This window comes from Rhinoderma darwinii, chromosome 2, assembly GCF_050947455.1.
Source record: "Rhinoderma darwinii isolate aRhiDar2 chromosome 2, aRhiDar2.hap1, whole genome shotgun sequence".
Classification (NCBI taxonomy): Eukaryota; Metazoa; Chordata; class Amphibia; order Anura; family Rhinodermatidae; genus Rhinoderma; species Rhinoderma darwinii.
The window spans coordinates 406,814,821-406,836,920 of NC_134688.1; the positions used below are offsets into that span (position 1 = coordinate 406,814,821).

The 22,100-nt window shown below is 41.9% G+C and overlaps 1 protein-coding gene across 1 annotated transcript; it reads right to left on the bottom strand.

Annotated features, from left to right (window-relative positions):
- Nucleotides 1-236: 236 nt before the first annotated feature.
- SARM1 (sterile alpha and TIR motif containing 1) lies at nt 237-22,018 on the bottom strand. Its single transcript, XM_075854147.1, has 10 exons — nt 21,931-22,018; nt 20,822-21,335; nt 14,351-14,969; nt 12,836-13,048; nt 12,664-12,755; nt 10,245-10,480; nt 4,494-4,596; nt 4,074-4,263; nt 3,008-3,129; nt 237-1,802 (listed from the first exon to the last, which is right to left on the bottom strand). The coding sequence occupies exons 2-10, from the start codon at nt 21,274-21,276 to the stop codon at nt 1,673-1,675; spliced, it is 2,160 nt and encodes a 719-aa protein (XP_075710262.1). The 5' UTR covers nt 21,277-21,335; nt 21,931-22,018; the 3' UTR covers nt 237-1,672.
- Nucleotides 22,019-22,100: the final 82 nt, after the last annotated feature.

A 22,100-nucleotide genomic window follows, 5' to 3' on the forward strand; every position in this document is an offset into this window, starting at 1 on the left:
ACAGTTATGTACGACGCTAGGAGTCCCTGCCTCTCCGTGGAACTACTGTCCCATACTGAAAACATGATTACAGTACGGGACAGTTGTCCTGCAGCGAGGCAGGGACTCCTAGCATCGTACATAAGTATAATGCTAGGAGCCCGGCTCCCTGCAGTGTGTTCGGTCCGGTACTTGCGGCCGAAATACGTTCCGTCCTTTTCAGACGTAACATGCTCGTGTGAACCCAGACTAAGGGTATGTTCACACGGCGGGGGTCCGTAACGGCTGAAATTACGGGGATGTTTCAGCCTGAAAACATCCCCGTAATTTCAGCCGTACCGGCATGTGCAGGCGCTTGAACGCCGCGTCAATTACGGCCGTAATTAGCGCTGCTGTTCATTGGAGTCAATGAATAGCGGCTCCAATTACGGCCAAAGAAGTGACAGGTCACTTCTTTGACGCGGGCGTCTATTTGCGCGCCGTCATTTGACAGCGGCGCGTAAATATACGCCTCGTGTGAACAGACAAACGTCTGCCCATTGCTTTCAATGGGCAGATGTTTGTCAGCGCTATTGAGGCGCTATTTTCAGACGTAATTCGGGGCAAAAACGCCCGAATTACGTCCGTAAATAGGCCGTGTGAACATACCCTTAGAATGAGTTTTATGCTGTAAACTGAAAATGTTGACAAAATGCAGTTTGCGGCAAAAAACACATATTGACCATGATGTATGAACCCAGCCTATTACACCTCTTGCACATGACCGAGTTCGGGCTGTGAAAAACGGTCCGAGTGTCGGCTGGATATCCCGGGCCGACCGCGGTTCTGGTGAACGAGACTCCTGGCTTCATAGATATTTTATGATGCTAGGAGTCCCTGCCTTGCCACGGAACTGCTGTTCCGTACTGAACAAAATGATACAGTACGGAACAGCAGTGCCGCGGAAAAGCAGGGGCTCCTAGCATCATAAAAGTCCCGTTCACCTATACCGCGGTCAGGCCGTGAAATCCAGCCAACACTCGGACTGTTTTTCACGGCCCGAACTCAGTCGTGTGCAAGAGGTGTAAACGCCTTTTGTGGGAAAAGCCCTTCAGTATAGGACACAGGCACTAACCGAGAACTCAGGGATCGACAAGACATTGACAATTTGTCTTAGCCAAAGTAATCTGAATAATTCCGTATTGTTCTTAAACGTGTCCCGGATTTAAAATGACATCTTCAAATTTAAGAAAAGGACCTGAGTATGACCTGATTTGATCACCGCTTTGCAGTTGTCCATTGAATACTCTGCTCTGCAAGTGCTGCAAGACAACAATGGGATGTGAAGTTCTGGATTTTACAGAAATGACTTTTACAATATTCTTCCAAAGTCTGAAAACAACATTGAGTGGCTAGATGCCATTTCACATTACAGTCGTTTTGTTTTTCATCATTTTCTTGCTGTTTGTTCATGTAAAATAAACTAAAGATTGTGTATTCCAAGTTAGGTCCTTACTACACTAAAGCTGTGAATGGATCTCATCCCTCAGTAACGCAGATTCTCTTTTCTGAGAAAGTTTAACACAGTTTAAGGAAAATACCAAGCAGAAATAAAGCGAGTATCTGAGAAGGACAATGGTTAACGGTGTCACATCCAATAGTCCTGCAGGTACTAATGTCAACAAGTCATTTCTAGTTCTTCATATGGACCTTACTATTTGTCCCCTAGTGTAGGAGTGCCATCTAGGCTGTTCTCAGATCCAACTGAAGAGTCCCGAGAGGAGCGCCCTTGCAAGAAACGAATAATCTTCTCAATAGTTGCATCCTGGTACTCGTGTGACCACCTGGGAATACAAAATGCATTACGCTTGAAAATAATTTTGACAAAATTATAGGAACGGTTATTACTTAAAGGGATATTCTGGTTTTATCAAATAAATGTTATTCTTCGTATACTAAAAGCAATACAATTTTCTTAAATACTTTCTTTATAAATTCTTGTAGAACTTTTCATTATACAAAAAAAATTATGTCTGGAAACGTGGAACAAACTTTTAACAATTATAATCCTGTCATTTCCGATTGCATCAAAGATAAAAGAATACAAGTGTCATTTGTTTGGCCTATTATGCAGAGCCGTCCTACCTTTAGAATTTGTTGTCCTAGTCTAATCACACAACCTTTCTACTTATTTTCCTGGACTAAATCCAAACACGAACTCAACTTTGATTTTATTGAGACCTAGGAATTATTAAGTGGATATTGCACTTATACAGCCACTAGTATTGGTGACTAAGATTTGGTAGGCCTAATACCTGGTACTGTTTTAAAAAAAAAAAAAAAAAATCTGTGTGTATACTTGGAGATTATGATACTGACTTGGGGGAATCTATATACTGTCTTGATAATTAAAGGTGTTGTCCAGTATTATGACTGATGCACACAGCATTTCATGGCTCTGTACCAGTTCTGGGTGGTAGGAAGCTCCCCTACTAAAGTAATGTTATAATATGGAGGTTTCTGTACCTCCATATGATGCCGTATGGATGTGTTTAAGCACTATGAATGGCTTCTGTATGGTGCCAATTTTTCCCATAGAAGTCAATGTAGACTGAAAAATTGCACCTGTGTATACTGATCCATGTGATATCTCCGTATGGATACCCAATGCTACTGGCAAGGAGGACTGAAGCAAGAACTACGTGACAATTCATATGGTATCTGTATGAAACACCATATGGAAATTATACAATATCTGTACAGGACACAATAGGGACACATACAGTCAAAATAAAGTACAATATTAATTTCCTTCCCCCCCCCCCCCCCCCCATGTGGCAAAACTGTCTAGAATCGCCCAGGGGGGCTTGCTTTGCCTTCCTCTGTATCACACCGCTCGGTCTGAGAAAGGTGAGCTTGATCTTCATGCTGCATCATTGCTTGTGTGCCCAGATTTAAGGTCCCGAGTCATGATAAACGATTTTTTATTTATAAAAAGTTAAAAAATCCGCAAATCTTTAGTGTTGGAGAGATTAATAGTAGTGCTTACTTGATTCCATTAAACTTTAACACAGCTCTCATATCTTCAGGGAGGCTCAGCGGGTTTGGCCATTCAAAGTGATCTGTGACCGGCACAATGTTCTTCCCACAGTCCAGTGCTGTGGCAATCTCCTAAAACAGTCATGTAAGTACATTATTTACATGGTAAGGGATAGGGACAGATGGTCAAGACAAGGTGAAATCATGGTCCTCATTCTTTTATGTACTTGTGCTTGAGACATAACTTTCATCTGTCAAATTCTGGCACACAATGTACAACATACATACAATATATATTTACCGGGGCTCATGCTAGACTAAATTTACTGAATACGAAGAACCTAAAATACAGTGCCACTAAACCAGACCTTCAATACAGAGCTACTGTTGATATACACTGAGACTGAATACACTCTCATTTATCAACTTAATGGGTAACTAAATGTTCAACAAACTTCAGACATGTCAGTGACATGTCAGAAGTTTTGATTGGTGGGGGTCAGACCCTCACCAATCGCTAAAACGAAGAACTCGTGTGAGCGTTGAGCCGCTTCGTTCCTATTCAGCTTTTTACGGAAAGCCGATGTAGAGGTGTACGGGCTCATAGACTTTATATTGAGTCGATACACTGCTACATCGATTTCCGGGAAAAGGCGAACAGAAACGAAGCGGCTCAGCGCTCACACGAGCACTTCTGCCGTTTCGCTTTAGTGATTGGTGGGGGTCTCAGTGCTCGGACCACCACCAATCAAAACTTCTGACATGTCACTATGACATGTCAAAAGTTTGTTGAACGTTTGGTTACCCTGTATTCTCCAGGAACCAAATATAGGATGTTAAATACAAACCGCAATAAAAATTAGATAAAGTAACTGTGGTTTGTTAGATGTGCCGCCATTTAAAGAGGTTATGTAGAAATACTCTTTTTGGGCATATAGACTAGGTTGTCCGCTATTGAGTAAGACCACCCTCAAGTGATATTGAACTTTCCAGCTGTATGTTCAACCTGACAGGTTTGTTTTAAGACGTCAAATATGTGATATTCCACTAAACTCTCTTGTGTTTATTTGACTTACTTTGTGTACCCAGTCCTTGCATTCTATGTCTCCCATGCATTTATCCAATGATCCAGCAGAGAGAACGAGGACAAAGTTTCTAGCGCTGATAACACTTTGAATCAATTTGTCCTCAAATTTTCCTGCCTCCAGCTTTTCCACATCAATAAAGGCACTGAAACCATGGAGGTATAAATGTACCTTGAGGAGGCTGTCAAAACATAAAGACCATTAGATAATGTGCTCTACAATCCAACACAAAGTCTTAAAGTCAGATACTATACGAAGAAGCAGAATCTTTGGAAATAGCAATGTTTATACTACATTTTAGTATAATATACTGTATATTGATTATTATTGACAATACTGTATATTTATAGTTATGGGTAGAAGAAGTCATAAAAGTAAGAGATTTGGCAGTAACAATAATGTAGGTCATACCTGGCCAGCTGAGATCCTGTGTTCCTGCGATAACTGATGAAAACATCAGGACCATCATAGCTGGATTTACCTATACTGCATGGCAGAGGCGAGTGCAGCATCTCTGAGATAGACAAGGAAGATAAGTTATTTCAACACACAATACTGTAACCTAAAGCAATCCCTGTTATAGGGATTGCTTTATATATATAGGTAAGTAATGACATAAAATTCGCTGCTGCATTTGACATACTAGATCAGAGTATTCACTAATACGTTCAAAACTGGGGACATACTGGTGACGTGTAGGAGGTACCAGGTTTCCAATATATCATACCATAAAACAAGGGTGTAACTATGGAGCTGTAAACCAAACCAAACAAGAAATGATATCAATGCACAATCTGTAGGTTCAGAAAATCAGGACAAATTATGTGAAAATTGAGTCAGTATAGCTGAAAGAGGTTGTTCACTTCTAACAATCCCCTTTGATTGAATGGTACCCCAAATATAAGCTTATCACAGGTCCTCCCGCTACTGGGACTCCCAGCAATCAGCTGTAACCTGTGGGAGAACCCCGCAGCAAATGTATCATTCCCATGTAGCGCCATCACAGGGAAGGTGTAGCTGTCCAAGAAATGGAGAGTGAGAGTGAGACTCTATTCAGCCGCTCTCTGTTCTAGCTAATAGGTGCAGACAACGCCTCTAACTAGAACACAGAATAGTAATGCAGAGCAGTTTAGCTGGCATGAGACAGGTAACTACTGCTGCAAATCAACACAATGTATATTCAGCTGCTTTATTATAGACTGGTCAATGTGCACAACATATATAAAACCAAATGTACTAATATATAAATATAAATACTGTATATAGTGTCATAAAAAAAAGTTTGCTGTGCAGTTTAAAGCAATGTATTATTTTCTGTAAGCAGCCATTTCAGGCTAGGAAGAGGATGACGGTAGTGTTATTTAATGGGCTTATCGAAAGGGTCTGCCCCATGATCATTGCTTTATCTCACACATCTGTAGTTCTGAGAACCACTAGAAACATTTACATGCAGACATCTGAATGGTATTAGTGGCTATTAACGCCTTAACAGTAATATATTGATCACTATGAGGAATGAGAATGCAGTGATTTCGATTATTTATACTGATGTGAAGATATATACACAGTGGAATCACATTATTATGACCTGCTCCTACTTTCGACGTCGGCAGCGCGTAGCCCATGAAGAAAGTGATGTGTCGTGGGCTGGCTTGGTGGGTATATAAGGTGTGCGATAGGCTGTCTGAACACATATCACTAGTTGTTGCCATGGGTAAAAGGGCCGATTTATCAGAGTTGCAAAAAGGGATGATTATTGGGTTTCAGGCCATTGATGTGAGAGGTGAACGTCGGCTACGAAGGTGTGCGAGGGCCGAACGACATGCTACAGTGGAGCATCTCACTGTGAAAATCAACCAGGGGGCTATCAGACGTGTGTCTAAAACAACAGTTCAATGAACCCTACTGCCAATGGGGATCTGAAGCAGACCGATGGTCACTGCTCCTAGGCAAATACGGTGAATCGGAAAAAAAGGCTTAAATCTGCACAGCAATCTGGGAATTGGACCACCGATGATTGGCAAAGGGTTGCCTTCTCCGATGAGTCAAGGTTTTCTGCTTCATCGAACGGATGGACATTGGCGTGTCAGGCGGGAAATATCGAGAACAAACACCCTGCAACCATTGCTGGAAGAACACAAGCTGGTGGTGGCAGCGTTATGGTCTGGGGAATTTTTTCATGTCATTCTCTGGGCCCACTCATCCATGTGGAAGGCAATCTGAACCGATTTGGGTATGAATCCATCGTTGCAGATCACGTCCACCCATACATGCCGTTTGGCTTCCCTGGGGCAGATGGAATCTTCCAGCAAGAGAATGCGACATGTCACAGGTCAAGAAATGTCCGACAGTGGTTGGAAGAGCACGACCAAGACTTCCAAGTACTTCCCTGGCCCCCTAATTCACCAGACTTGAACCCAATTGAGCATCTGTGGGACCATCTCGATCGTCTTGTTCGCTCTATGGATCCTCCTCCACGCACCCTCAAACAAATGTGGAATCCACTGCAGTCAGCATGGCTCCAGATACCGGAGACAACCTACCAGCACCTTATTGAGTCACTCCTAGCCCGCCTAGCTGCTGTCCGTGCTGCACGGTGGCTACTTTGGATATTAGCTGGATATTAGTCACATAATAATGTGACTCGACTGTGTATGATGTTACTGCAACACGTTAGTGCAGACTAAGTATTTCCTTATAGTTATGTGGGATAATAGATTCTAAATAAGGAACATTTAGAAAATCATCTGTAGAATTCAATTTTTACATATTCCTCAGACTATGAATAGGGATTATATATTTAAAAAAAAATATATATTTTAAAAACTGGATATTTTTTAGGAAAGCGCTCCTCAATGAGAAGAAAAGGCAGGTAAGTGCTGGTAAGCTGATTTATTTGAGCAACATAGGATGGGCAACGCGTTTCAACGCAGGACATGCGTAATTCTATTACAATTACTGTATTCATTTTCCCTCAAAACAATATGACTGAACCGTAATAAGTTCTCCTTCACCTCCTTGTACTGTTGCATCCTCCGTCTGTAGTGTCCTTTTGCTTTTTGCATTTGTTTTCCCCTATACGGCCACCGTAGCCACTGTGGTCTCCTTGACTACGCTGACGCCGGCTCGTGTTGTTTGTTGTATTTTTCTTTTCTCTCTTCACTTGGGCGCGCTCTGCCGCTCGTGCTGTCCTCGTCTGCCTACTTCTACACTGTCTCCTCTGAACCTCGGTAAGCCCCCTGCTCTATTGACCTCTCCATGTTTAGAACTCATAAATTTCATTATGTCCACTTTGCTCTTTCCTTCCGTGTGTAATATATTTTGCTCCTTAAATACTGTTCTGCATTTTGTGGATTACTTTTGAATCTCCATTTCTGCTGTTATTACCTGTTTTACATATATACCTACATGTGTATCTCTATGTATTTTCTTATGTACCCAATGTTTTTACAATTTTGCCAATTAACCTAATGACGTCTGTCACACCAAACAGACCTATTTCTCGGCCTGACGAAGACGCATGTCCTGCGTTGAAACTCGTTGCCCATCCTATGTTGCTCAAATAAATCAGCTTACCAGCACTTACCTGCCTTTTCTTCTCATTGAGGAGCGCTTTCCTAAAAAATATCCAGTTTTTAAAATATATATATTTTTTTAAATATATAATCCCTATTTTCCTGCGGCTCAATTCTCTTGATGCCGGTACCTGGATACGGAAAGCTGCAACCTGGTTACTAAAACGGCCTTTTACATTAAGCTGTACCTGCCAGTACTAGCTTTTATGGTTCATCTTGCACCAGTTGGCGCTGTGTATATTTTTCTCGCTTCAGATATCAGACTATGAATGTATGCCTTCTATAAGGGTATATCTTCTATATATAAATAACTTTGACCAATTCACAGTGAAAAAACCCCAAAAAAACATCACTGGACAACAATCTGGACAACACTACTGAGTAAGTGTGCATAGAGGTATGAGGTAAAATAAGTGATTGGCTTCAGTTCTAGCCCAGTGTCATGAATAATTCCCTAATTTTACAAGACAAGATATCTCATGAGTACACTGTCTTCAGATAATTCAATGTGATGCTGCCTGGCAGACCATAAAGCTTACATCTTGTACCATAACCAGCAAAGCTTGAAAAGGCTTGTGATTCTCTACAGGTACAATTTACCATTTATATGCTGACGTGGTTTATTTTTACCAGTTGTCAGTTGGACACAGAATGGCAGAAATATTAGGACAATGTCCTTACAAAACACACATATGTACGTACTCTGACTGGGGATTGAAATATTCATCATGTAGATAAATTAGCAAAAAACTATTTGTCAAAAAATAAATTCTTTTTTTTATTTTTTTTAAATGAGCAATGTCATAAAGCAATGGCCTAGGCAGGGTACACCACCACTATGGGGCCCATTCCAGGTGCGAAACCTCAGATCTCCAAGCTTTTTAGAGTCATTTCAAAATGTCTTCTCTTACCTTTACCAGGAAAAGTTTAATTTACATTTTTCTATAAGGTCATCCTTTTACAGCATACTCTACTGTTACAAAGGCTACTATATACACATACATATATTTTGGCTGATACAAGCAATGGCGGATCATCATATGGCCAATTTGGGCGGCCGCTTTTGGCGACAAAAACCGCAACAGAACTGCATTGTGTATGTTCTGCAAAAGGACCTGCAGACATAAGGTCACATGACCTAATGTCTGCAGTTCTTGATACTGATCAGAGACCTGCAGGTCACATGACCGCAGGTCCTGGAACTGCAGCAAGACTCCAGAGGGAAGACTGAGATGAGCTGCTGTGTAAGGGGGATGGATTTGTTTAAGAGGTCTGTATTAGATTAGTTGGTCTGGGGTCTGTATTTAGGGGGTCTGATCTGGGGTCTGTACTAGTTTAAGGGGTCAGGGGTCTGTATTTAGGTGGTGTGGTCTGTATTTAGGGGTCTGGTATCTGCATTAGTTTGGGGGTCTGTATTAGTTTAGGGGTCTGTATTTGTTTAGGAGTTTTGGTCTGTGGTCTCTATTTAGGGGTCTGGGGTCTTTATTAGTTTAGGTGGTCAGGTCTGGGGTCTGGTCCGAGGTCTGCATTTAGGGGGTCTGGTCTAGGGTCTGTATTTATTTAGGGTGCTTATTCTAGGGTCTGTATTTATTTAGGGTGCTTGTTCTAGGGTCTATATTTATTTAGGATGCTTGTTCTGGGGTCTGCATTTGTTTAGGGGGGTCTGGTCTGGGGACTGCAATAGTTTAGAAGGCTGGGGTCTGTTTGTACTCTAGGATCTGATCTGTGGTCTGAATTTATTATTCTGAGTAAAAGGGGTTGTCCGGGCACATGGATAGGTCATCAGTATGAAAAACCGGTTAGTGCCCTGACAATCCCTTTAATGTATGGGCCTGGGCGTTGGTGTCTACATTTTTGTGTTTCTACAGAGGCTGGAAATGGCTGCAGAAGTGAGGGGCAAAGATTTCTCATCAGGAAACTCTGCAGACATCAGGAGAAGTCACCATAGCGGTCTGTGTCAGATGGAGAAGAAAAGCAAAGAAAACGTCTCCCGTCAGAGAAGACGTCACTTGTGAGTCACTGGATCTATAAAGGATCTGTCCCCTCTCCTGACATGTCTGTTGTAGGAAGTCCTTGTATTCCACATAAAGTCTTTGTGTACCCAGGACTAATAGACAAATGTGTGTTACCTTTCCCATTGTCAAGAGAATGTGTCCCTACAAGTGTGATACTGTCAGCGATGGTTGGAGAGTGTCAGTATGTAGGGACACAGCCCTTTGACAAGGGGAATCGCAACACCAATTTGTCAATACTCGTACAGAAAGCTGGTGTTCACTATAGACACGGCGCGGCGAACAAGGGGGGAACAAGTTTAGGGAATAGCCATGGGCATATGATCTACTGAATACGCCACAGGATACAAGTGAACAATCACAAGCATTATGTTGATAATATATTCCTGTATAGTAAAGAAAAAACCTGACGCTTTTAGCCTATAAAATCAAGAAAATCTTGCAGGATGGATTTGGTTATTCACCTCTATGAGTTATAATGCAGAATAATTGAATAAATCTTGTTTGGTCCTGAATTATATCCTGAAGTCTTGTTTGTTGAATTATGTAACAGTGGTGGCTGGTCATGAACTCACCTCTGGCTGCTGTCAGAATACGGACACGGTGAAAACCTGTTGTCATGTGACAATCCTTCTCTAGCTGCTGCTCAGTCACGTGATGCAGGAAATTACGATCAATGCCGCAGGTAACCAGATTGTAGGTATATTGCCTGAACCGTGGCTCTAAACTGCCAAGCCAATCAGCCAGATTACTGCGATCACATGTTGAGTAGTTTGCAAAAGTTTTCAACTCCACCAGTTCCCTCAGAAATCTATGAAAAAGGTAAGAAACATCATCTTAATATTACATAGATAAATGAGGTCTCACTGGTGCCAGTCCCATGTTATAAAAAGCCCCTACATTAATCTCAATATTACTGTATATCAGCTATAGAAATTTCCAGCTTATTGATTGTGCCCATAGAGCGATAGCACTTAAAAGGGTTGTCCTACTATTAAATATCACATTCATTGTATAGATCATAAAAAATGAACACTATTTGCCAATTACATGCTGTTAAAAAAACAAAACCAATCCAGCGAAGAGTTATATTTTCATAGTATGGCACCACCTGGTGTTACAAGTGTATAGCAATGTGCACCTCTACCTAATGAGCTGAGCGCTGGTGGTCAAGCATGCTCATGAGAAAGGTAATTTGATATGCTAGAAACACTGCATATTACTTCAAAACAGCTATTAACTGCAGTTCTGACTTTTGGAATGAAAATTATTAATGGGAGTACCCCTTTAAGAAGTTTTCTACACTAACACTTCTTACATAGGTAAAAAACATACCCCCCAATTCAGTCCTCTGCAGCTATTGGCTGAAGCTACGGACCCCGTCATTGTTGCCTGCTTATTCCCATGCCTGCCAACCTTGCTTATCAGTGGAGAGCTTTCTGCTCTCTTAGGCCTAATTCACACGAACGTGTGCGTTTTGCGCGTGTAAAAAACGCTGCGTTTTGAGCGCGTTGCAGTTCCGTGTGTCATCAGTGTTTGGTGCGTGTCTGCGTTATTTTCACGCGTATGGCATCCTTATGTCACGCGGTTTTGACATTTACAAAATGAAATTAAGGAGGTGGTTTTCTTTTTCCCATCACTTCTTGAGCAACTGTTGCGCAAATCACGCACAGCACACGGATGCGTGATGCGCAAAAAACGCTCAAGTATAGGACATGCAGTGAGTTTCATGCAGCGGACACACACTGCGTGAAAAACACGGAATGTCTGAATGGCCCTATTAACTTTCATAGGTCCGTGCGACGTGTGTGATTTTCACGCGCGTATCACGGACGTGAAATATGCTCGTGTAAATAAGGCCTTAGGATATGTTCACATGGCTTACTAAAAAACGTCTGTAAATACGGAGCTGTTTTCAAGGGAAAACAGCTCCTGAGTTTCAAACGTTTTTTTAAGCCACTCGCGTTTTTCTCTGCATTTTTTACGACTGTCTTTGGAGCTGTTTTTCTATAGAGTCAATGAAAAACGGCTCCAGAAACGTCTCAAGAAGTGACATGCACTTCTTTTTCGTGGGCGTTTTTTTACGCCAAAAAACGCTCCGTCGGAACAGAACGCTGTATTTCCTATTGAAATCAATAGGAAGATGTTTGTAGGCATTCTGCATCCGATTTTTCAGCCATTTTTCGGGACGTTTACGGCCCCAAAAACGTCTGAAAACACTATGTGTGCACATACCCTGAGGGCTCATTCACATGAGCGTGGTTCTCGTCCGATATACACCACGTCACAAGTGACGTGTCGTATACCCGGAAAAGAATTCAAGATCAACAAAGCGGCCGGAGCCACAGCAGAGACTGACGTCACCCGTCAAGTTCCCCACGGCGGGATCTGGAAACGGGGCCACTTTGGAAAACGTAAGTATATTATTTAAAATTACAAGCATTAACACAAAGTCATTAAATCTCGGACAACCCCTTTAATCTCAACGCCAAGGAGAAATAGTATAAGTAAGCGCTGGACATATATTTGAATGCATACCCATTTTAAAAAAATTCTTTTAAAGTTAAACCAAGTTCCTAATTTTCCATTAGTGAATGAAGTCCTATCGTGCTATCTTTTTATGGTTACATTAAAATGTACCATTAGTGATGTGGCAGAAAGCATCACAGCCGAAAAATCAAGCGGAAACAAAAAATGTGTTAGGGTATATGTGAATGCCCTGGGTGAGGTGGCATGGGCATTTGTCACATCTCAATTGCTTTTGCAAAAAAAAAAATTAGTTCCACATACTGGATATTTCTGAAGGATTTTATTTCAGGTCATATTAGATGGGCTGTACTTTTCAAATACTGCAAGCAGAGATTTACCATAAATAAATCATAAATATATCTACATGGTTGTCTTTTTGATTTATTCTCTGTGGGTTTTTGGTCTCCTCATTTTACATATAAAGGCAACTTATGGGAGAAGTGATGTGGTAGGCCAGACACTCACCTCTTACGAGTAATGCTGGAGGTCATACCCAAGTCTCCTTTAAGATCTGTCTCACTTAACCTCAGCAGTAGATCACCATCAATCTGGTGGTTCTGTTGTGACCAAGTACAATGTTAGGTAAAGAAATTGCTGTAAACTGTATATGTATTTGCATTATTCTTTCACAACTTACTAAAAATGTGTTTGAATATTTGTCAAAGCCAATCTGCTGCAGCCAGTGTTGTACTTCCAATGGTTTCCAGTTAGGTACAGAACGGGCAATGCGAGATGGGACCTCTTCTCCTATCATCCGGAGGGCTTTTTTAGCCAGGGAGGAAACCGTACAATCAACAGAATAGCATACGATCCGCCTTAGGCTGTGCGTAGCTCCAATTTCATTGAACACCTAGAAAGTAAGATGAAACAGCATGGACCAAAGTTATTAGACATGCGTTCTAAGGAACCATTCACTCTGCGTTTATGGTCTTCGTTTGACGTATACACTGGAAAAAGCTGCCGACATATACGTTAAACGGAGGCTGTGACAAATGCTTAACAGAGGCATCTATCACCCATAGTTTATTATGGGATCCATTAAATGGATACGTTATGAACTCCCATGACCTTTCATGAGGTGTCTGTTAAATAGATCCTATAATAGTCTATGGGTGACGAATCCCACACTCAGGCATAGGCTATTTTAGCATCTGTTTAACATATATGTCATGAAAAGGCCATGAGAGTTCATGACGTATCCATTTTTTTTACCATGTTAAAAAAAAAATTATACTGCCTGGCATACGCTTTCTTGTGGGATGCCTCTGGATAGAATAGGTAGTTGACTACACTACTCAATGCAGCAAAAAACGTATGCCGCCTACAGAGGCCAAAAGGAGACCCTTTTGGCCTCCGTCGGTATAATGGGAGCTTATGGGTACAATACACATATGAGCCGGGAGCTTTCCTAATGCATATGTCAAACATGCAGGACAAATGCAGCGTGAAAGGAGCCTAAGTGAACAAGTCTTTTTTTTAAATGGCAAGGTTTTACGTTCATCCATCTATACAACAGATTACTGGAAATACAATTTATAGTGAACTTATTCACTGAATTTACTTTTTTAAATCTAAACCTTAATAAATATTTTTGAAACTAAATGGAGTGCCGCCAAATATTGTGTGAAACTGTGTTTTTCGGGTCTTTTTCCAACTCTCTGCATGCTTTTTGAAAATGCATATTTTCTCTCTCCATGCCTGATGAGTTCATTGGATCTTCCTAATGTGATGTCATAGCTGTGCTGTGCTCTCTTAGCCAATCAGATGTCCTCCTACTTCTGCTCCCCCTCCCCTCTCACAGCATGCATCTTGAGAGAGAGAGAGAAAGAGAGAGGGAGAGAGAGAGAGTGAGTGAGAGCGTAACTGCGGCTACAGCCCGCTTTATTAGTATTTTATTTATTCATCTATTACTGCCAAATTTTTGGGGGAGTGATAAGGTACTGTAACAAGTAGAGATAGATTGACGTTATATTTGGCAGGTAGGAGATCACTGAAAACTGCAACCTAAGATGAGTCCTCCCTTATATATGTGAAAACATGTTAAATACATAAATAACAGTAGGTACAATCTTAGCTCCCTAGGAAACATTGGTTTTGAGTAACTCATAGTATAACAGATTAAATGGTTTTGGCAAACGTAAATTTAATTCACCTTTGTATTCTTTTGTTGGGATTTAATAGTAGCTTCCACACACAAGAAGAAGGCAGCAATGCACTGAGCTTCTAACCGAGAGCTGTCCAGCAGTGGTACGAGGCGCTGAAGGTCACCAGCTGTCCTTCCTTGTGTGTTATCACTATTGGTCAGTAGGCAATGGGCATATTCCTCAGGGTCCAAAGAAGAAATAAAGGGTTCAACCAATGCCAGTGTGCCAGACCTTTCAACCTCTTTCTCAATTTCTTTGTTTGTTGCTAATACAGTGATTGCAAGACACGCATGAAAACGTATCTGATCATCCTCTTTTGAGAAAACTAAAGGGAACAACCACTCAGCTGTCTTTCTCTCAGTCATCAGCCTCTGATTATAAGGGCCACCGTACATGGCACAGTTAGCCAGAGCCATAGCACAGTGCCTCAGCACCACCGGATCCGTCCAGCGACACCAAAAAAGGATTGAGTCCAGACCTCCATCACATATCAACTGTTTGCAGGTTTCTTCGGAGTGTTTGAACATGTGCTCAAGGACGCCAGATAGGTGTTGGGCTAGTCTTGGGTCATCTCTTTCTTTTGAAATGTTTAAGATAACGCCCAATCCAACACGTGCAATGCGGGCTCTGCAAATAGAGTTACACAAAATATATACAAAAGAGATTGTGATATGAGCCATTGTGTGCTATGTTATTGGCAATGTGTGCATAAAAAGATTCCCCAACTTTATTTGCCCTTCACTACAGTGATGTAAAACATCAGCAATCAAATACATTATTTCCAAGTCTACAATATGCCTGCTGCGTGATTGTTGTCCTCTAGCTCCTCTGTACTTGTAAGCGGGCTACTAAATGTTTCTTAAATCTTTTTTTTTTTGCTCTGATTTCAAGGGTGCAATACACATTGTATTATATGTGCTTCATGGGCTTAAAATTCAGAATTCAATTTTACACATTACTGAATTTACCATATTAGGCCCACAAAGTTGCAATTGTCACGTGATTTTTTAATTTATTGAGTTCTTTTGGAGTGGGGCAATAGTGTAGCTAGCGGGGGGGCGGTGGCCACGCCACAAAGGGCCGCGCAACTGAAACCAACTGCCGCCACCCCCTTGTGAACTAGAATCTATGGAATAGTCTACCCCAGGCGCTGGTCACAGTAGCTACAGTAGATGGCTTTAAAAAAGGCTTAGATAATTTCCTAGAACGAAAAAATATGAGCTCCTGTGTGTAGAAATTTTTCCCATCCCTTGGTTAAACTTGATGGACATGTGTCTTTTTTCAACTAACTATGTAACTAATTGTACCTGCGTCTGTAGGACGCAGTTACAATTACATGCGTAAGCGCTGATTGGCCAGGCACGTTCCATGCCCAACCATTCAGCGCCTAACAATGATGCTGATTGGCAGGGCAAGTCATTCTGCGCCTATCAGCGCCTTTTTAACGACACTAGCGCTTCCACTGTTGAAAGGCGCTGATTGGTGGGACAAGTCATTCTGCCCTGCCAATCAGTGCCCTTCAACGATGCAAGCGTCATACAGTACGAGCAGACCTGCTCAGAAGAGAGCAGGCCTGCATTGACACAGGACGGCGTGGGGACGGGATCAAGGTGAGTATGTAAAGTTGTTTTTTTGGGACACAATCTACAGGGGAGGCTATATGTGGGACACTATCTACAGGGGGGGCTATATGTAGGGCACGATCTACAGGGGGGCTATATATAGGGAGCTATCTACAGGGGGGCTATATGTAGAGAGCTATTTACAGGGGGGCTATATGTAGAGCGCTATCTACAGGGGGCTGTATGTGGGGCACTATCTACAGAGGGGCTATATGTGGGGCACTATCTACAGAGGGCTGTATGTGGGTACTATCTACAGGGGGATTTATGGGGGGCACCGATCTAGAGGGAGGACAGTGTGTGTGTGTGTGTGTGGGACACAGTGTATGATGCTATCATAATCAGGGACACAGTGTGTGGTGCTACTATAATCAGGGACGCAGTGTATTGTGCTATTATAATCAGGGACACAGTGTAACAGTGTATTGTGTTATTATAATCAGGGACACAGTGTATTGTGCTATTAAAATCAGGCACACAGTGTGTTGTGCTATTATATTTAGGGGCGTAGTGTGTGGTGCTATTATAATCAGGGACACAGTGTATGGTGCTATTATAATCAGGGACACCGTGTATTGTGCTATTATAATTAGAGGTGCAGTGTATGGAACTATTATATTTAGGGGCACAGTGTGTGGCCCCATGAGAATTTTATCTTGATTTATAGGTGCAGAAATGTTTGAAAAGTGAGAAGCTGAATACATCTGAGCGGCAATCTGCAGAAATGGGCTGTGGCCGGGAGAAGTCATTGTAGAGGTCTGGACCAGATGGAGAAGAAAAGAGAAAAAGAACTAGAATCTGGAAATACGTCACCGGTGAGTCACTTAGTGTCAATGTTTATTCTGCGTCTAATCAGTACTGTAGTCACTGTATGATCTGTAGCGAGATGATGGGTGGTACTCCCAGCATATTCCCATAACTCCCAGCATATTCTTACCATTGTTCGGGTCATGCTGGGAGCTGTAGTTTTACGCCATACAAGACTGATATATACAGAGATGATAGGGGTTATATACAAGGATGATTGCTAGCTATGCCTCTGGAGTGGGGAAAGGGAGACTCGTGCCACAAAAGGCCTTGGCATTCCATAAGGAATTCCCCATGTATGATGAGCCAAGAACTGTTATTGTGGCTTTACTGCAACTATTTTTGAGTCTTCTAAAGGCCCATTTACACGGGCCAGTTATTGTTACGTATTGCTTGTTTCCAAACGATCTTAACGATAATTGGCCAAGGCATTGTAAAAACCATTGCTATGCAAAAACAATGCTCCTTAGCCGGTGCGGAGGGGGATTGTTCTTATAGAAAGTCCGTCCAATCGTCGGGAACAATTTAAACTACCGATTATTCATCATTGGTTTAAAAAGTTGGTCCATGTAAAAGACCATTTGGAATAGACTAGATTCGCCTGTGACCACTGGCAAGTGGGCTTTTTAGCCATCTAGCCGTCTAACCATGTTTCAGATTACAAACAGACTAATCAGACTGCACATGGAGACACATGGAGACCCATAGTTCTGCATAGGAGCTGTATACACAAAATAGTAGGATATTTGTAATTAAGATTATTTGCAAAGTTGCTTCACTTTTTACTTTGGATGTGCGGTTAAGGGCAAATATAAATTAAAAAAATAAGCTCCATTAATGTTTAAAAAGTAATTTGCTCAGATCTGTTCAAGAGCCCAGCACATATGAGTGCAATAAAAAAAATACTTTTTTATTTTTTTACTAGCATGGTAACTGAGTGATTCTTTGCTGATTAGTGTATTCTAGAATGTATACTTTAGTGGTCACTGGAAAGGAAGTGAGACTGTCTGCCGGAGAGCTGAGTACATACTGTACGGTACCTTTGAACATGCTGCATCCTAAGATAATAGGAATAGCAAATCAATACTGAAGGTTGCACAAAAATAACCTGTATTTGCATGCCCTCAGTTATGTGTACATACCCTTTAAAACCAATTGTTGGACACGGCTTAGCATAATATGGGCTTGTTTGCAGGAATCTTTTTGGAAAACTTGCAGTTGCTTTCATTTTTAGTGTGGTCACGTTTGTATAAAGTCTAGTTTTTACAATGATGAGTAAATTTGTCAGGCATGTTAGGTACCAAGAGGCAGATGAGAACACTTAAACTGGGGCCTCTTTATTGACAGACTAAGAGTAAAGAGCGGACAGTGGAGTCGGAGATATTCAGAACCACTGAGCTTTTGGAGGGGTTCACTGTTAGTCCCCATTAACTGTGAAAGGGGGCCATGGGGGTCTGCTGGATTCCTTGACCTTTTAGTCCACCACTGTTATGTACATTTTACATAAAAAATGCATAGGGCTGAAGTAGGACTGTATTTATCATTAGGCACAGTAGGCCTCTGCCTATAGCAGGATTAGGTTGAGATGTGGCCAAGATTCAACGTTTTCCGTATGCAACATCCTGTTTTCCTGTTAACGGAGCAGACGGAGTTGGGTGCTGGATGGATTGTCTACTGCTCTGACTTACCATTCTGTCGTCAGGTCACATAGTTAGAATATGGTCGTGGATGTGTTGACTCGTGAAATGCGCCAGATTCATCCCTTACGTGCTCCAGTTTTGTGGTGCAAAATACTGGTCTAAATTTTTCCACCCCGTAAAAAGGGAAAGGAGTCTAACATGCGCCAAATCTATCAAACACTGTGTGCGTCGTCATGTAGAAGTTATGGGACATTTTTAGAAATGGGGTTATGTGAGATAAAGTGGTGATCATGGATGTGATTCTTTTTGTGGACCTCCTTCCCCAAATCACTTTGAGAAATGCTCGTCACCTTCTTCAATGACTGCTTGTGGATAACAGGTTGTATTCAACGGCACTTCAATGAAAGATAAGATATGCTTTAGCTTTACTAGTCTACAAACTCTTTAAAGTTGGGATAATTGACTTAGTAGTAAATGTTTGGTTATCATGTCTTTTCCCGGAGTAATTTATTGAAGATTCAAAAAAGCTCTCAAGCTATAATCACATCTATCGCTGCGGATGGACATTACTGCCGTAAAGAACGCGGATGATACCTAAACACTGGCTGGTGTATTAATGTGGATATTTTCTGTCTCAAGAATAAAAGTGCTAATATATAATATTTATCACATTGTGGACATTAATATTTATCACATAGTGGACATTATGTAGCAGTGAAAGCGGTAAACCAGAATCTACACTCATCGAATTGCTGAAATAACTAAAAGAGCAAAACAATCATAGAATTGTATCCAGTCCCATGTAGGCCATTCTAGACCGGCAGATAGAGATTTACATGAAGTGTGTTCTTCCTACTGGTCATAAAATGCTCAAGCTAATATAAGGACGGTCAAAATGTAGTCCCTGACAACTGATCTCAGGGACCAGGACTGAGGGGAGAAATGAGCTCGTTCATCATGAATTATGCCTGAACTATGTGCATGGAGATCAATGTATGAAGCTCACCCTGCACGCTGCTATGTACACAAGCACTAAGCAGTCCTCAGCGGTGGTCCCTAATATCCGCTGTCAATGGTTTAGCACTTCAGGTACTCACTTTACTCATCATTTATCATTATAGCGTTTGTCACGTCAAGGCAACCCCTATCGACATGGAAATAATAGGCGGGGTCCCCCATTCAGGACAAGAGCGGAGAGTTTTTCAGTAAGAGCAGTAATCACTCTGGCGGACGCGGCTCGTCCATTTATTACATGGTTGGCTATGTGATATTACATTTTCCATGCTGCAGCCTTTTGGGCTCGTTTCATTACAGGACATTGGTCCGCTGGTACACCATCCACATATTATGCTAGATGAACAGATGTACTGGTCAGCACCGATATAGTCGTTTAATAAGCACAACTGTTTACACTTTGTCATATCTCAGCTCATATTAAGGGTATGTGCACACACACTAATTACATCCGTAATTGACGGACGTTTTTCGGCCGGAAGTCCCGGACCGAACACACTGCAGGGAGTCGGGCTCCTAGCATCATAGTTATGTACGATGCTAAGAGTCCCTGCCTCTCTGCAGGACAACTGTCCCGTACTGTAATCATGTTTTCAGTACGGGACAGTAGTTCCACGGAGAGGCAGGGACTCCTAGCATCGTACATAAGTATGATGCTAGGAGCCCGGCTCCCTGCACTGTGTTCGGTCCACTACTTGCGGCCGAAATACGTCCGTCAATTACGGACGTAATTAGTGTGTGTGCACATACCCTAACACATGGGGTATATATACATGGAAGGCTGTATATAATAGCAATGTGCTTTACCCATACAGCAATTTTGTTTGGAACTTTATACCTTTATGTGATCATTTTCTACTGAAAAAAAATTATTCTGATTACTTTTCCAGACATCTTACAAGGAGCTGGTTTTAGGGGGTGGCAAACGGGTCAATTGCCCAGGCTCCCTGTTTATTAGGAGACCCCTAAAGACAGGAGCAAACTACAACTACCCAGTATTATTTAGTAGTGTCTGATTGTATCTGATCTACAGTATTATCTGGATACTGCATATTATTTGGGCACTATATAGTGCTATGATCTGGTTTTATACGGCAGTATTACTTTAGTACTAAATGGTGGTATTGTGTGGGCAGAAATGAAGAAAATCCGTGCCCATTTTCTATAATACCAGCCAACAGTGTGAGCCATTTCTCTCTAGTTTATTAGTAAGTCTTTCATTCCGCTACGACCAGTTATAAGGCGGTCTTCTCTTTATAACATGTACCCTCTTTGTTTATAAAATGTAAATGAATTGACAGCCCCCAATCCCGTCACGTTTTATAATAGCTTCTGATGTCATATTCCACTTCCCTGCTCTATTACATAATGACGTGCCGTAATTTCCAGTCATTACCTGTTCTCCGACACCAGAATCTGTTCAAGAAGATGACAGGCCTTGTATTTCACCTCCTTCTCCGTCGACTGAAGAAAGTTTAGAAGCAAGTCCAATGCACCCTCAATTCTGATTGTGTCACATAGCCCCTTGGCAACCTCTCTACCCACTGCTGCCATCACCCAGGCTTCTTCCACCATTTGGAAAATCTCGGAGATGGTGTCACATATACTTTTCTCACACATGGCTTGCTTCAGCTTAGAGATAGCAACATGGAGATCAGGCAGGATCCTATCCAGAGCCATCTGTACATCGGCGCTAACTCCCGGGGACACCTGCTGGCCCTTGCTTGTGCCCCCAGAAGACTGCCACCAGCACATGTTGTTGACGTATCCCGGCACCGCCAGGCGCTCGTTGTTAAACATGTTGATGTATCTGCAGAGTTTATACGCTGAGACCAGGAGGGTGAGAACCATGGATTCCCCTACAGCATTTCTGACTGACAGAATTGTTTAAGAAGAAGCTTTGTTGTAACCTACATCAAAAATAAAAGCAGATGAGTCAGCCATTCACACATTGAACGTACAATTTTCCAATTACGAATGCGTAGAAAACGTATCTTCAGATAAAAACAAATCACAAATATTTACTTCCACTAAACCGGGAACGCTGGAAATGATAGTGTTAACCCATGCACGACATGCAGCCGCTATTGGAGGTGGAATCGTCATCCGAATCCTTTTAACTCTTTCTAATCCAGATTGTGCCGTTTAGAGGGAACACTACCCTGATATAAAGCCCAGGTTGTTATGCAATGTAATAGTGAATGTTAGTGAAACTGCTTTACAGCACTAAATGTGACCTGGACTGCTGCACTACAACACCTGCACGGTGCAGACTAGAAGCATAGGAGACTTATTAATACGTTACCTTATACTTCTCAGGTACATGCACTGATGATGGGAGTAGTTAAAGGACATTACTGTAGCTCATGGATTGTTTTATCCCCAAAGCAGAATAAATAAATGCATTCATTAAATCCATGAATATAGAGATAACTAATGACATAAAGATAAAACACCCGCCGCCCCCTGTGTCTGGTCTTTTCTGAGAACAATTGTCCCCTCTACCTGTTTTGCTGTTCTCTTCTGTTGTCTGGATTCCCAGCATCTCAAAGAGACGGTCAGCCGCAGGGTGACGTCACCACATCCTTGCCCCACCCCTTGGCAACAGTCAGATCTCGTCTCCCTGGCGACATCCTCCTTTTCTGCCTTTTTAAGCTACAGCCTTCTTTAGCAGC

Bases quoted from the DNA above. Each gene is read 5' to 3' on its own strand.
- SARM1 (XM_075854147.1), bottom strand. From the start codon at position 21,276: ATGGTTCTCACCCTCCTGGTCTCAGCGTATAAACTCTGCAGATACATC. The intron at 14,970-20,821 runs GTAATGACTGGA...CTCTATTTGCAG, and splicing joins ATTCTGGTGTCGGAGAACAG to AGCCCGCATTGCACGTGTTG. The intron at 4,264-4,493 runs GTATGACCTACA...ATGTTTTGACAG, and splicing joins ACAGGATCTCAGCTGGCCAG to CCTCCTCAAGGTACATTTAT.